Genomic DNA, 16,086 nt, shown 5'->3' with positions numbered 1-16,086 from the left:
CTGTGTTTAATGAGACATTGCAAGTAAATAAGTTACTAGCAGTTCGACAATCCAGCAAAATACATCAATGCATGTGACAATTTGAACAGTTTATTAAAATCCCTCAACTAACTCAAATACATTACAGGAGAAGAAGTTATATAAAAGTAAAATATTTTGAGTCCGTTGAGACATTAGTTAAGAGATACACTGTAGCTGTTTTGTTGGGTTGAGCTGAAAGGAGTGTAAGTATTTATATTTTTGGTCTTGAGAGAACTTAGTAGAAGTTATGTCGGTGTTAATACTGATCAGATGAGCCGTTAAAACTAAGGCATCAGGTTTAAGTACTACATGATTTATAAGAGGTCACATAAGGCCTACAGCAGTATACGTACACAACATACTGTAGTAGTAGTAGTACAGGCTGCCTCAGGCCCAAAGAGGGGGACACTCCCACTTCAGTTGCTGAGCAACAGACCTGCACTGCTGTCTGTCTGTGGTGACAGCTCAAAGGAGGAGCCGCCATTTACTCGTCTCACTGTCACATCAGTCCAAAAGGCCCCAGACAAGTTTCTCCCTACGGCAAAAGGTGAGTGAGGGGAAACTAGAAAAGACCTGGAGTGATGGGATTTGTTAGCATTTTAAAATGCTGAGATGATGGTATGAAAGTACCGCTGGCGAACTGTGCATTAATTGATGCTATGAGGTCCAGTCTGTGAGTTGAGCTGAGGCTCTTCGTAAGGAGGCGGTTCAGAGACGGGACTGTCCAGATCCCGCTCCAGGCTTTGGTCTGGCTGAGGCAGGCCTTCCCTTGAATACTCCGCATACCACTCCTGGATAAACAAGACGAAGAAAAGGTCAGGAGGTCACGACATGCCAACTGTTATCATGGTTATTCAGGATTGCTTCAGTTTCTTACCTGAATCTCCTCCTCATACATTTTCATACTGAGGTCACTTTTTGTCCTAGACCTCCGACCCAGGTAAACCATGGACAAGTGCTGTACACACCGAGGAAGGAGGGAGAGCTAGTTAGTGGGACTTCACATGCAGAGCATAACACAACAATGTATAATGTGCTGTGTGTGCTCTTACCCCACTCCTGTCCATAGTTTGTAGGACTCCCTGTAGAGAGCTGAGGGAGGACAGTCCAGGGCAGGTCTGTTTGTACAGCTCCAGAGTGGTCAGAGCTTCATCTCGACTCACCTCTACTTCAAACACGATCCCATTCTCATCTAGATTACACACAAACGCAGACATTAAAATGACTTATTGAGCTTTGTTTCACAAACCACACAACAGATACTTGGATAAACTTTCATCTGAGTCCGATCTGTGCAGAAATATAGCAAATATCCAGAAATACATGAAGGCTCATGTTCCAAAGTGCCACACATTCTGCAGGTGTTGCCTGAGTGCACACACACATACACACACAAACACACACACACTCAGTCCCACCCTCTGGGTTCTCCAGTGGTTCCCGGTTCTTGCGGCTGTAGTTCATGCGGAACACAAATGCATCCAGTATGAAAGCCACAATGATGGTCATCACCACCTGGAGAGGGCACAGATATAAATATCGCACACATGCACGGTCACATTCACAGATAAAGGCAAGAGTGCGGTGCATACTTCCACTGACATATCACAGACACACACAGGCCTCACCATGGTAACTATGTAAAAAGTCATGAAGTAGAGCCGGCTCCAGTGGCTCGTCATAGACGTCACTCCTTCCTACGAGAGAGGGAACACAGCAGCAGTCAAACAGCGACACCCACTGATTCATGACAAGACTGGAGAGCACTGACGGACTAATGAAAGACAGCGTGGTTACAGAATATGGCTTGATCTTACCATAGTGATGTACCAGTTGTTAACGACAGTCAGTTCAAACAGAGTCACTGGAGAAAAACAACACAAGGAAAAAATTAACACATGTAACCAAATTGGCAGATTTAAAGTCTGCTGATGCTTTTCATCTTGTCAACAAATCCCACAAAAAGAACAAAATCAACAAACATTGTCTGCGTAGCTAAAACCTGACATAACTTATTCTTCTGAGCCACAGACCTCCATTGTTTTCTAATAACCATAAAAACACATCAATGAGTCACACTGTTGCACTAAGTCACGTGTTCCTTAATTACGATAAATACAGACACTGAAGTCTATTTTGAGTAAATCCCATTTATACTATCCTGCTGCAGTAAATACCTGGTGGTGCACAAAATCTGCGTCTGAAAACAGCCCAAACAAATTCAGTATTTACTACAGTTTGAGTAACAATTATGGAGAACAAACTACAGCACCCAGATGTTTTGGGAAATGATTTAGCCTTATTTTAAAATCAATGAGAGTATATATTTGTGACATGTTTTTAAAGATGTGAGCTTTCAGGAAGAACAAATTAACTTGGAGCTGAGTGCCACAGACAGACTGGGGAAGTTAGAAAGTATTGAGAAACCATTGCATTGTTTGTTTTTGTGTTTTTATGGGATTTGTTAATAACACAAATATAGAATATTGTCAGCCTTATCCTTTAAAAGAAATGAAGGGATTTACCAAAGCTGCTGAGGATGTTGTTGAAGTTATTGAGATAATAGTAGCCTTCTTCCAACACTGTTTTGTTGCCATAGGTGACGTTGATCTGTCTGTAGGAGTCTGCCACTGTGCTAGTGCTGAAAAAATAGGTTGGATGAAGAATGATTAGTGGAAATCAATGTCATTTATCCTCTTGTGCCTCGAGGTATGGGGAGATGCAGAAGATGCCAATATACCACAATCAGCAAATATATAGAATATGGAGAACTATAGTGTAATAGAGTTGAATTTTGGTTACTAGAAATGATGACATCATGTCTCACTTGCAGCAGTTGGGGTACACCACATCTGCAAAGAACTCCATGCCCACAATGGCAAAGGAGTAGTAGAAGATGATCAGCGTTAACCCCAGACTCGCCATCCTGGGGAAGAGCTCAAACATGGTGTCCAACACATTGCGATACCGCTGCTTTATCTTAAACAACCTGCAAGAGACAACAGAGCAAAATGTATTCAGAAAAGGAAATATGAAGCATTATAATTCCATACATACAGTACATATACGCTATAATATTTGAATAAAAAATGAAAGCACACCGGAGCAGCTGAAATGGTCTCAGCACCACGATAAAGTAGAACGGCTCCATATCGAAGGGAATAGCCATCAGGCCCAGGAAGGCAATCACTGTCACTGAGAAGTCAAACCTGAACAGGGGAGGATGTAAGGATCAGCACCAGAAATACAAAACCAGAGTTCAAAATAGCCACAAAAAATGTTTAGTGAGAATACTGAATCCAAAAGTCAAGACTTGAACTGTGTTTGTAAATTTATGTCGTCTCCTCAGCATAAATCTAAGTCTAAAAGTCTACAAGTCTGAAGTTTTGGAATCAGTACTCTTTACTTTCAATCCAATAATCCAAAAGCCAAATCAGTACTCACAGATTCCACCCTGAGCTGAAATAAGCCATCGGCCCCAAACCTGTTAATTTGAGTAACACCTCTACACCATAAACTGAAAATGGAAGGACAGAGAATAAGAATAAGTTCATGTAAACAACTTGACGCCCTCTATGACCAGTTTTACAGAATATGAATACTTTTCATGTAGCCTACTCACTGGTGAGGAAGACAATGTAACTCCACGGGACAAGTTTGGTGGAGAAACCATCTGCAGGAGCAGAAAGGAGAGGAGTGAAGTGACATTTGTAGTCAAAAAATCTTTCAGTCACGTGTCAGTGTTACTGGGACAGATCTTACTGTTCAGTGTGTACGCCTCCGCGAGGATCCACACACCGTTGATGGCCACCACCACATCTATAGCCAAAAGAAAAAGGTTTTATGACTTTGCCTCTGTTTCTCTTGAGAGCAGCTGGTAGAATGTAGCTGAACACACTTACACATGACATACTGGAAGGCCTTTGACTTCACCAGCAGATTGATTCCTGTTAAAAGTAAGAGTTGAACAAAAATGAAACACTGAAAATAAGGAATTGAGAAAAAGTTTTGTTGAGTGTTTAGTTAACAAACCAATAAAGAAAAACAGAGAAACTGCCTTTAAAAATGAGGAAGGTCGTGTGCGGGAGGTCATCAAACCAATGTTCTCCACTGCGTCGTGCCTAAACAACAAACACATATACAGCACATATATATTAAAAACAGCCAAAAAGGACACAAAATGAGATAAACATCCAGGCTTCTTACCTTCCATTTAAGGCCAATCACCTCATAGAACTTATAGAAGTCCTGTAGACTATAACAGAAGAGTCCCATTGAATTAGGCTGCATGAAATTGTAACAATGCAATTAAAAGCAAAAGGACTTTGACTGAAAAAGTGAGCGTCAGGCAGTTACCTGAGCATAGGAGCCCCTGAGGTATTAAGAGCTTTATATGTGAGGAATCGGTCTCTTGCAGACATACGTGGTCTGTAAAAACGCATCAGGCCATCAAACTGTTTCAGCGACACACCCAGCGGCCTCTACGGAGCAACCCAGACAAACATAAGAACACCAGTAAATGTAAACGCCTCACAGTGGCTGTGAGCGCTTTATAAATGAGGTAATTCGTACCAAACATGCCATTCATTACACATAACAGTGAGGACATACCTGACGGCTGACTAACAGCTGAAAGGCATGGTCAATAGCGGAGCGTTTGTGAAGCAAAAGAGACTTGAACTTCATCCTCTCTACTTCATTAAACGTATCAAACACCACGGCCAGGAGCTGGACAGGGACAGAGAAAATGACACTGTAGTGATGCTGAACAATTAAAAGGGCTAACTAGAAGCCATGTTTGTTTTAACAGGACTGGAAATACAATATTTCTCATTCATTAGTTCAATGGTTATGAACGTTATACGTTAATATAAGTGTAAGATAGTGAAAGAAGGCAGTTTGTACCAGGTTCATGACGAAGTAGAGCTCTATGGAGAGGTAAACGATAAAGAAAACACAGGACCAGCGGTTCTTGGAGTATGCTGGCATCATCACATCAGGGAAACTACAGGAAAGAGGGAACCAGGACATACACGAGTCATGAGACACAAAATGAAATAAGCCTAGGAACACAAATGGTGAGGCAAAAAACATTCATGTTGAGCTCTAAAAGTAGGAAGTGCCACTTGCATGCAGTGTGAACAGTGCCACATGCTTACTTTGCTGTGGTCAGCAGCACAAACAGACTGACGAGGCTGTTCTCCAGAGTATTGAAGTACTGCGGTGAGAGGAAAAGGCTTTAAGTCAGGAAATATGACCACAACAGACAAAGAGAGCAGCCACCCAAGTCTCCAATCTTACATAACTCAAACAAACCAATGTCAGACAGACTCAAGGCTCAACGTACCGGGTCAGCGATGTTTGGAGAGAAGAGGCAGAAACCTGGAAGACAACAGGATAGTCAAAAACACAGAATCACAGAAAAAGAGAGTAGATAGATCATACTTGATTATTTTATCTTTTCTTAGTAAAAAAAAGAAGACATGACAGCATTTCATACGCTACATAAAAACAAGGATTCTTACCCAAAATAGCAAATATAACCATGAAGAAGAGCAGCAGTAGGAGGATGTCAATAAAAGGTGGGAGGGACTGGAAGATCTGACGCAAGTTTCTGATTGGATTAAATACATTTGGTTAGTGACAAGAGCTTTAAGTCGTCAGTGGTGAAAGAGATTTATGTAGGAATTTTTAAATCCTCTATATGTAGGACTTTGACCTGACTGCGTGAGTATCTGTACGTGTGTGTCTGTTTGGGTCGTTATGTACCTGCGCACAGCACCACAGTATCTACAGTCCACCAGGAAAATTGGTCTGAGAGCTCTGGTCACTCGCACGTGAGACGTCTGTCTGATTAGAACCACTATGGCCTCCACAAACTGTAGCAGCAACACACACGTCTGCACACAGAGAGGAGGAAACATGAACGATAGTAATAGAACCTGATGAGGCCTGCAGGGTGTTGCAGCAAGAGAGGCGAGCAAAAACAGGATTTATCTGTGGCGACTGCTAAGTTACTACATTATTATGCGATCAAGAAGTATCAAACATGCAGCAGTTACCTTCACCATGGTCCTCTTGTGTCGTATGAAGGTGTGGAAGCCTAACCAGCGGAGTTTCATGCAAAGCTCAAATGCCACCATGACCAAAGCCAGCAGCTCCAGAGTGGCGTGGACCTGCAGAGGTATCAAACACACGTGTCGCTTTTACATCTGCGGGACAGGAAGCTGCCTGCGAGCACACACATACCTGTGTGTTTATCTTCACTCACGTAGACATCCAGGCGCAGTGAGGGCACAGCGGGAGCTTCACATAGCGACAGCATCATCAGCAGGAGGCCTGTCAGCAGCTCCATCATGTAGAACAGGTGGTTGTGGGCAAACAGGTACGCTGCCAGTGCCTTTGGGTTTCGAGGGTGGGTGAAGAACTTGTCATTGTTCTCTCCTTCCTGTATGTGAAATTCAAAACACGCATTCAAACCACAAACTGTGAGCCTTTTTATTTTATTATTAGGATTTTTTCCATAATCAAATGATGTCTCACCACTACAGATAACAGTGAAATCTGACATATTGCTTTAAGAAAAAGCAGAGCATCACTCCTACTGCATCATGTAAAAACCTAAATATCTAGGCAGTTTATCTGCTACTTCCTCCTCTTATATCTTTTATTAAAAATAACCATATCAGTGCTTTTACATACTTTAAGCTATTCGTTCCCAAACTGTACATGATAAATGACCAGGAGACCAAAAAACTGAAGTTGAATGGATCTTTTTAATTTAGACTTGTCAAACGAAGGTGTAACTAATAGCTTTATTAATTGCTGCATTGCTGGAACAGAGCCATTATTAATGTTATTAGTTTCACCTGAGCTTTTTTCCTGCTGTGACAAGTAAACTGAGAAGTCGTGAATCTTTTTCGGCTTCCAGAAGGGGGCATGACAAAAAAACACTTGGAAACGACTGCTTTCACCATTTTCCAAAAAGGCTACTGTAATAGATATTTATACTCTTATGATTATGTGCTCTGTCTTATGTTATACTGTCTTAAGGCTTAGTGCACAATGTGATTCTTTGTCTTTTCTGCTTCTCCTGTGAAAATGTTCCACTGCCAGTTCCCAACGGCGAAGCTGTGTATTCAGTTTTCAACTTTTAATTCTCAGCAGACAGAGGAAGAGAAAGAAACCTTCCCGGGAAGAAAGACAGATAGGAGCTATGAATGGACAGAAGGAATACTGTGTATTAATTAAAAGACACCTGTTTGTCTTTGAGGGTGATGAATATGGGATGTTTTGTGACTCATGCGGCTGTATGTACAAATATGATCACTGAACTTCATACAGTATCTCTCAGCCAAACAAGCTCAGAGGTCCATCTGCAAATGATTGACTGAATATTGCAATAAACTTCCAAAGACAAGCCCTCTCTGTGATTTCATCTACTATTAAGAGGAATAATTCCCATGACACTACAAAGTACACATCATCCATTTTACAATGTTCATATGTGCTTATTACTGTCCATGTCTGGTGAATGTGATCATCTATCTATCTGTCTACAAGGTTTTGAAACGTCGTAACACATGAATTTTGGATTATAGTCTCAAGTCTTTTATAATACATTAAAAAGTCTGTGTGTTTTTATATCAACAACAACAAGCGGACAATTACAGTTCATCAGCCAAGAAACCACACTTTTCTTGTATATTTTCCAGGTCCTTCCATCATAACACATTTATTACTTCCTGCAGCTGTTCATGACATAAATGTAGCCCATTTAAAGAGAACAAGGTTTACTTATCTACAAGTAATAAAGTGTAGGTGTTATAAAAGCCGTAATATAGACATAGGAAGTCATGGTTCTAATCGCAGTTGCCCTTTAACACTTAATAATTAAGAAAATGCCAAAATGTCCTGCTTGTGAATACCTGCAGGTAGATAGCTGCCTCTTGGTAGTTCATCTCCCAGCTTTGCCGTAATGACACATTCTGGACTCTGTGGATTTGTGGCCCAGGTGTTGAGATGACGGCGTTGTCCACTATGTCATAATTGCCTCCTCCTCCATCTGGAAGTAAACACAGATGTGTCAGCGTAATGAGACATCCCATATTTATGTGGAAAAGAACAAGCTGAATGAGGTTGTCTTTTCACTACCATGCTTATGCTTCACACAGCACCATAGGTCACTCACCCTCACACACACACTCACACACACACTGAACATACCAATGCAGGCTAATTCTAACTGTAAGGCATAAGAGGAGAGCACTACTGGACTCTCGTTACAGGTCTGATCTTCACGGCAACCGGCTGTAACTGCGTGGCTATATGAGCACTCCATTGATCAGTCTGGATTTGTCTTTGCGCCTCAGTGGTTTGAATGATTTAAGGTTCCTGAAGTCCACAGCACAAGGGTGTGTTTGCGTCATTCACAACGCTCTGGTCTTGTTCCAACATCCATACACATCTGCAGATACAGATGGCCAAACATTCCACTAAGCCCTGATGCAAACACCAGAAACACTTGTGTGTTGTCGGTCCGGATGCGAGTTGTCACAGACACAGGAATATCCAGGCCGAGCTGGGGGATCAAAGTGACTCTGGGAGACAGAACATAGCTCAAAACGGTCGACAGTGCTTGTGAAGTTCAATGCTTCTTCGACAACTTTTGTAAAAAAGGCGTCTCTTAAAGTCACGTTGATGAGAGAGATAATGACACCAATAACACTGAAGTGTGACAGTACAGTAACACTTGAACACTGAAATGACCCTCCTGCCTCAGCAGTGAAATTTGAACTTTGAACTCAGTGCCGCCAGTCAGTAAGTGTCTGCAGTCTGATGTCACATTGCCTATTACGTCTCCTTCCTGCCACGGACAGGATACAGACACAAGACAGATCAACCGCAGGAGGGCTGAAATCCTGCAGTACAGGAGGAAGAGTGGCTGACTTCAAAAGACAGGGAAGGCGTCTAGATGACTAATAACATTGACAAAGTAGCATGTCATTGTAGGACGTAATGCAGAATTAGATGACTCTTTTTCAAATGACACAGAAAGTACTTTTTTCATACTTAAACTTGTCTTCAAAATGAACTCAAAAGTACAACTGAAAATCCAGATTAACTCAATCTTCTCTGAAAAAATCATTTACAAGTTCAAGCTGGATTTGTCATAAATATAAATCAGTTTCTTTCTTGAACAAACGGTCCCTCCATGTGTCTTTCTGCAGCTGCATATTTTAGTCCTTTGCGAGTCTATCTGGCTTCTCTTCCCAAGCACTGTACATCATATGTTTCTGCTTCGGGCACAACTCCTTGAATTAAAAACATAACGGAGACAGATGAGTCTCAGAAATGCAGTCACAGACGTTTCCTGTCCACCATGACTGCAGCAGATTGAGCTGAAGTGTGAAGATCAAATTTCAGTCCAGCAGCAGCCTGGCTGTTATCCTGACAGGAGTACACCCCGTGTCTGCTGTGTGCCATTCCAACCCATCATTTGTTTGAGAACAATAACATGTTTGGAGCTCCCAGTCAATAACACGGTGGGGTCAGGCTCACAGAAACACAAACAGACTCAGCAGTCATGACGGTTTCTCCCAGGGAAAATTGAATCTAGTTTTGTGGTGATCTGAAGAGTCCTGACCCACAGCAATGAAACTGAACTCCACACCCCTATCCCAGCATGTGATTTTTCACTGAGGAATGACTGTGAAGGCTGCTTCTTTCTCAGAATCCAAGTTCAAACTCCCTCTTTCTTGCTCCAGAAAGGTCTCCAAACAGTAATCCACAAGTACAGAATGAAACCTCCTCCTTATTCACCACTCCCAGATATCCTGACAGAAAAAGTCCTCTCCTCTCTCTTCCTGTTAACCTCAGGAGCCAGAGAAAAAGATCCAGCACACTTACACAGGCTGCAGACATTTACACACACAACACACACATGCTGCCCATGAGCAACAGGGAGGGGCTGAGGGGTGCACGGTCTGCTGAGGCAGCAGTTTCTCAGATGGGTCATTTTGTAGCTTATATGTGATGAATACAAAGGCAGCAGGATTACTACAGAGTGGATGCATGCATGCCCATACATACTGCACACACACACACACAGACACACACAAGCACACACGTGATCTCAGAGCCTGGTGGATCATCTCTTTTCTCCATTAAAGCAGTGTAGCCTGGACATGCAGCATGTATGCAGCAGACTGTCAACAACAGAAAACTATCAGCTTCAGACTGCATAAGTGCACCTCTGGTAAGTAAATGAGCACTGACTTATCATATCATACAATGATAACACAATATATACAAAAATAATAAACTACAAATACTTTTTATTGCTGTAACTACTATACAATACTGTAAATACTACACGAAACCAATGCATCATGGAGTTGAATATGTAGAATGATTACTACTCATGCAAGAATAACTTGGTTAACTAAACATCACACCTACCATTCACTTATAGTATAGCTTAATGACAGTTCTCTGTCTTTCTGTACACTGAATCCATCACATAATAGCCTACAATCTGTTGCTAGTTTATTTGGTACACCTAGCTCGTTGAAACTATTTTAGAGATGTGCTGATTCAACTTTATGTCGTTTCGGAGGCTGTAGTTTGTGGTGATGTTGACTATATTACTTTGTCCGCCCCATTTATTTATTAAAGGATGGGTTCACATTTTTTCAAGTCTTTCATAAAACAACAGTCAGGTGCCCAAATGAATATTGAATCAGGTTTTTCTTGCCATAATCATTCCTCTTGTTCATACTGACTATTAGAAGATCCCTTCTTCATGCACTTACAATGTAAGTGATGGGGGAGAAAATCTACAGTCCTCCTTTTATGCAAAACGGTATTTAAATTTTAGCTTATCAAGCAGATATCTTTCAACGTTACGGTCTTCAGTGCCAAAGTTCCTCTTTTTGTTACTATACTTTCACTATAGTTCAACAGGGAAACATAACGAGGAAATTTCATGCTAAAAAGACTGTAAATGTGGCAGATATCCACTTAATATGACTAGCTCAGACTGCTGAAGCCTCATATAAGCTTCAGATAAACTTTTAAATGCATTTTTGCACAAAATGACTGTGTGGACACACTGTGGGTTTTGGCTTCCATCACTTATATTGAAAGCACATTTGAAGGGGACCTTTTAATAGTCAAGTATGAATAGGATGAATGATAACAGCGAGGGAAAACCTCTTTTAGTGTTCATATAGACAACTGAATGTTGTTTTAAGACAGACTCATGTCTAATACCATACTGTGACAGCACCAACACCAGAAACCAATGTCACACATCCAGTTGTTTACATACACAGACAGACAGAAAGCTCCACTTACTCTCGTCTCTCCTCTCTGTCTCCTCGTTAAGCAGACCGCTATTTGCTTCGTCCCAGGTCAGGATGAGAGGCACGTCGTCGTCAGCGTCCATTCTTACAAATAAAATAGGCTGCAACGAACCTGGAGTCGCAGAGACAACTGAGTACTCCTAAGCTAACCGCTTGCTAAACAAGTACACAGTTTGTGCAGCAAACCGCAAAACAATTGCACATCTTGCGAGCTCACAGCTAACGCTAACGCTAGCAAGCCGACTACTTTTTCAGTCTGTGGTAACTACAAGAATAGCGAACGATAAGTTACTAAAAAAAATGTCTGCAAAAGAAGAACTAGCAGCTAGCAAGTTGTGTGTAGCGGACAAGGCCTGCTGGTCGCAGTTTCGGTCTTTGTCCTGGCACAGATGACATCTGTCACCAAGTCAACGGTCTCACTGTCACTCCAGCTAACAAGCTGAGGCTGTCCGTCCATAACGGCATCATTACCGCTCATCAGGCACGTCTTCTGGTTACATTTACACCATGATTTACACCGATGCACAACCACAAAGACATGTGACGTTACATCTAGATATATAAACACAGCAGCGACACTCTGAGCTGCACAGATACTATGGGTATGGCTACATCAACAAAGTTATTCGCGACACTGAAACAATTCACGGCAGGCAAGTCCATCGCTCTGATACGATAGTTTAAAAACCTTCATTGAATGCTATCACGTTATTTATTTATTCATCATTAATTTATTAAAAATAAAAAACCTACTCATAAATATAGCCATGTATTTTAGAGGATACCCGCTAGGTGCGCCAATAATGTGATATTACGTTACGCCCTGCATTTGTGGTATCTTAGCAACAGGATAAAATGTCAACAATAGTGTCTGCTTGCAGCCAACGTCCGAGTTAAGAGGTCTGTAGCTTTACATTTCACAAAATTAAAATAACTCTCATTATAACAGTAATAGGCAGTTAAACTAACATTATATAACTGTCATCCTTTCAATAACCAACTGTGATGTTTAACTAACTTAACTAACGCTAATGCTGACCGCTAACTGAAATGGTCAAATGGTGAAAAGGTCAAATTACTAAACTATTAATGCTGTAGCTAAGTAACGCATTGTAATGCCAATATATACCAAGCTCATATATTTTGGGCAAATGACATGCAGTAGCTTACATGGGGTCAAACCCCCACAAGGGGTCGCAAGATGACCCTTAGATATTCCTGACGCCGTGCATATTTCATGGAGGACTATTTTGTTGAAGTCCGTGTAAAGGAAAATCAGAGATTTCTTTTGAAATACATTCTACATGTTAGAAAGTAACATGTATAATGTGAACACGTGAAAACACTCTGAACTATGTAGTAGGCTACTGAATTGTGGAGTTAGATGGTTAAACAGTTTTTCACCATTTCAGTGTTCAGGATTTGTTGGGCGGGCCTGAAACGGCTGCACCATGACGTGGAGGGTGCCAACAAAAAAATTATGTTAAAGCTGCAGTGCCATACTTTTGTCTCCCTCTTTTGGCAGTGACAGTAATTACAAAAACACTGTTCACATGTGCTTATGTTATAGGCTCTGCATAGCCTACTAGTCTAGTGTTGCAGCTGTAAAACATTGGATAATATTTTGTGCATCGCACAACCCCTGTGAAATGAAATAATTTGGAAAGTCTAGAAGAGCCACACGATTTATTTATTTTATCCCCATTCAAGTTAGAAGAGGGCTAACCATAAGTTAGCGGCTCAGTTTGCAGAGGTCTCTGGTACGCATGCTCTGCCCATAGAGCATGCCCAGTACCCATTCAACTGGCCAGGGCGGGAACGTCAAACCCAACAAGAAGGGTTTATCTCTTATCTGCAGTCTTACAGACTTACCCTAACCCTACACAACACACCCACTTTACTACCCGATGCCACCCCTGTCTGACGTCATTACCCTGACAGCATGTTTCATGACACACACCCTTTGACCCCTAACCCTACCACCCCCCTCCTCAGAGAATGGTCTAGCTGCAGTCTTGGACACACACTCCCTGACCACTAACCCTAACCGTAACAATAACCATCCCCCTCCTCATACCTAAACCTAACCAAGTGGGTGTGTTGTGTAGATACTGCATGTTTGTGCTGCGGCTGCAGCTGGATACACTGATACTATACCCAACACCACATTAAAATCTCTGGTATACTGTCAAATACAGAGATTTATCTGGTGATGATGGCTTAATCAGCACTGTGTGGACTCGTTTGGCAAGGGCTTGAACATAACAGATCTTCATTTATATGTAAAAGTTTTGCATTGCAGATTTCATTTTTATATTTTTTCTGTAATCATTTCCTTTTTCTTTTTTTTTTTAATAGTAGTTTGACCTCTTTTTTAGATCTTTCTTTTGCCTTTTAAAATTATTCAAAAGTCAGCAAAGGGAAAATCACTCTTCAGTTTTTCAGACTTCATAGACCTGCACCCTGTAAAGAAGGGTCTAAAGTAGACATTGCTTTGTTTTAAGGGGTCACAAGCAAAAAAGAAAAACAAAGGTTGAGGCGCTTTGGTCTAGACAAAACATTTATGTGGAACTAAACTACTGCATAGCAAAGAAGTAGTCTACAATGTTGTATGAAACTTTGGTAAGTGGATAAAATATTGTGAGCCAATATACACAAACATGATATTCACATATAAAAGCTGCAAAAAACATTTGACAATATTTTTATGGTTTACTCTTTTCTTACCATCAGAATCAGTATGTCTGCTGAGGTGACAACAGTGCTCGCTGAGGAAGCCAGTTCTCAGGTCTTGTCTTTCAGTCTTCAGCAAAAGGCAAAGAGACAATCAGAGGATGCTCAGAAGAACCATGAGCTGTTACAGAAGAAGCTGCTCTCTCATGAGGCACGGCGCATCTCAATCATATTGGAAAAATGCATCAGTAAAGCTGAGATTGCAGCAACTCTACCTGCTCTACTCCAGTTAGATGGTGTGTCTAGTGTTTTGGACAAGGAGTTGAGTAGAGCACTTGAAGCGCATAAAATATTACACGAAAGACTGGAAACACTAGAAGGTCTCAAGCAGGAATCGGATGGGGAACAAGAGGGAGAAATTGGAGAAACAAAAAGGAGAGCAAGGGCTCAGCTTGAGAGGGACGTGAAGAACTCCGTCAGGGATCTGTTCAGGCTTGTCCGAGCCCATCCAGATGCCTTTTTTGGTTTGAGGACAGAGCTAGGTATGAAAGTAGGGGAGAGTGAGTACACACTAATTAGAGGGCTTAAGAGGTTTCATGGGCATATAATAGAAAGGTTGCTGACCAGCATAGATGAGGAGCTACAGCTGGTCCTCGCCAAGCAGGTGTCTTCATCCCAAGCCCACGACATGGAGCAAATAGTCTCAGCAGAACAAATAGTGGCTGAAGCCATCAAGCGAACAGATGCAGAGGTGAGGCACAAAATAGAAACCTTCACTTACAGTACAAGGGTCTAGTCTTCCACATGTATCTCTTGATTAGTTAGTTGTAGCTATAGAAATAAAAAAATAAAGATTTGTTACGTAATCCTCTGCTCATAACCTCTCTTATCTCACCTCTCCCATCTTTCTGTTTGTATCTCAGATTTCTGAACGAAACGAGGAGATCAAAAAGTTGGACACTTCTCTGCAAGAGAGCACTGCACAAGAAGCAGTTTTGTCAGCTCTTGTAGAAAAAGAGTGCCAGTCGCATCTCAAGACTTCAAAAATGAAGCAGGCTAGCATACAACAGGAAATCGATCAACTGAACATTCAGTTCAACAATGTGCTCCTTGAAAACAGAGCAACAGAGAGAGCAATCCAAGAGGTAGGCTACATTAATTATGCCAAACACTTCACATTAAACGTTTCATATTTAACTGGTAGTGACACACGTTTGTCTTGTGTTTTTCTTCCTTGGCAGAAAAATGAAAAGTTGGAGACAGAAATTGAATACTTGCTCCAAACTTTTGATGATGAAATAGAAGAGAAACAGGTACAAACTGGCACAAACCTTGAATCTGGGTGGTATCCTGATATTATTTAACCACGGTTAATTGACTTGGTTGTCAGATGTGTTTAAAATTAACTGGTTTGAGATCTGAGACTGATGCATTTATACTTGTATTCTAACATCTGTCAACAATGTGTATCAGACTACCAACTTAACTGGTTTAGGCAAATTTCAGTCAGGTTTTAACACTGGTGCCCTTCTTTTCACTACCCATCACGATCCATCACCATCTCTCCTGCTCTCCACCCTCCCCTTTATCCTTTTGCCCCTCGACACAACTGCCACCATCACCTTTCTTAGGCTGATCTGGAGATAAGTGAAGTGGATTTTGAAAGGGACGAAGGGGAGCTGAAGAAGCTGGAGAAACTCTATGCTGTCATAGAGGTGAAGTGCAACCAGATCCAGGAGAAGCGTCGGCTGGCAGAAGAGAGGAGAAAGGAGGAAATGAAGGAGCTGGAGCTGAAGACCAGGGCTGCTATTCTTGCCCAAGCCTGGTGGAGAGGCTACAGTACTCGCAAGGCCTTGAAGGGCAAGACTAAAGGCAAGAAGGGCAAAAAGGGCAAAGGCAAGAAGACTAAATAAACTACTGACTAGTTTCTTCATTGCTAAAGTGACACACACTCTACATGGAGAGCATGAATATTTTTGGATATTTTATGAAAAAGAAAGAAGAAATACTACTAAACCCTACATTC

General features: G+C 41.5%; 2 protein-coding genes across 4 annotated transcripts; one reads left to right on the top strand and one right to left on the bottom strand.

Annotated features, from left to right (window-relative positions):
• Positions 1-74: 74 nt before the first annotated feature.
• tpcn1 (two pore segment channel 1) lies at positions 75-14,190 on the bottom strand. Of its 3 annotated transcripts, none has more exons than XM_044370825.1 (26): positions 14,115-14,190; positions 7,950-8,086; positions 6,293-6,469; positions 6,084-6,197; positions 5,791-5,921; positions 5,547-5,635; positions 5,369-5,403; positions 5,181-5,239; positions 4,927-5,026; positions 4,633-4,749; positions 4,378-4,502; positions 4,228-4,276; positions 4,079-4,142; positions 3,924-3,968; positions 3,784-3,840; positions 3,644-3,694; positions 3,466-3,538; positions 3,123-3,230; positions 2,849-3,010; positions 2,547-2,662; positions 1,839-1,885; positions 1,650-1,718; positions 1,440-1,536; positions 1,074-1,213; positions 899-979; positions 75-812 (listed from the first exon to the last, which is right to left on the bottom strand). In XM_044370825.1, exons 2-26 carry the CDS (start codon positions 7,980-7,982, stop codon positions 669-671), a joined length of 2,283 nt encoding a protein of 760 aa, XP_044226760.1. In that variant the 5' UTR covers positions 7,983-8,086; positions 14,115-14,190; the 3' UTR covers positions 75-668. The 3 variants fall into 3 exon arrangements, with proteins under 3 accessions (XP_044226760.1, XP_044226752.1, XP_044226745.1); XM_044370817.1 differs by lacking the exon at positions 14,115-14,190 and adding an exon at positions 11,380-11,979; XM_044370810.1 differs by lacking the exon at positions 14,115-14,190 and adding an exon at positions 8,248-8,895.
• Positions 14,128-16,041, top strand: iqcd (IQ motif containing D). Its single transcript, XM_044370867.1, has 4 exons — positions 14,128-14,811; positions 14,984-15,205; positions 15,302-15,373; positions 15,692-16,041. Exons 1-4 carry the CDS (start codon positions 14,128-14,130, stop codon positions 15,971-15,973), a joined length of 1,260 nt encoding a protein of 419 aa, XP_044226802.1. The 3' UTR covers positions 15,974-16,041.
• Positions 16,042-16,086: the final 45 nt, after the last annotated feature.

The sequence above is a fragment of the Thunnus albacares genome, chromosome 2, assembly GCF_914725855.1.
Source record: "Thunnus albacares chromosome 2, fThuAlb1.1, whole genome shotgun sequence".
NCBI classification, from domain to species: domain Eukaryota; kingdom Metazoa; phylum Chordata; class Actinopteri; order Scombriformes; family Scombridae; genus Thunnus; species Thunnus albacares.
The sequence above is the reverse complement of the archived record's forward strand: the minus strand, read 5'-3'. Positions and strand labels throughout refer to the sequence as shown.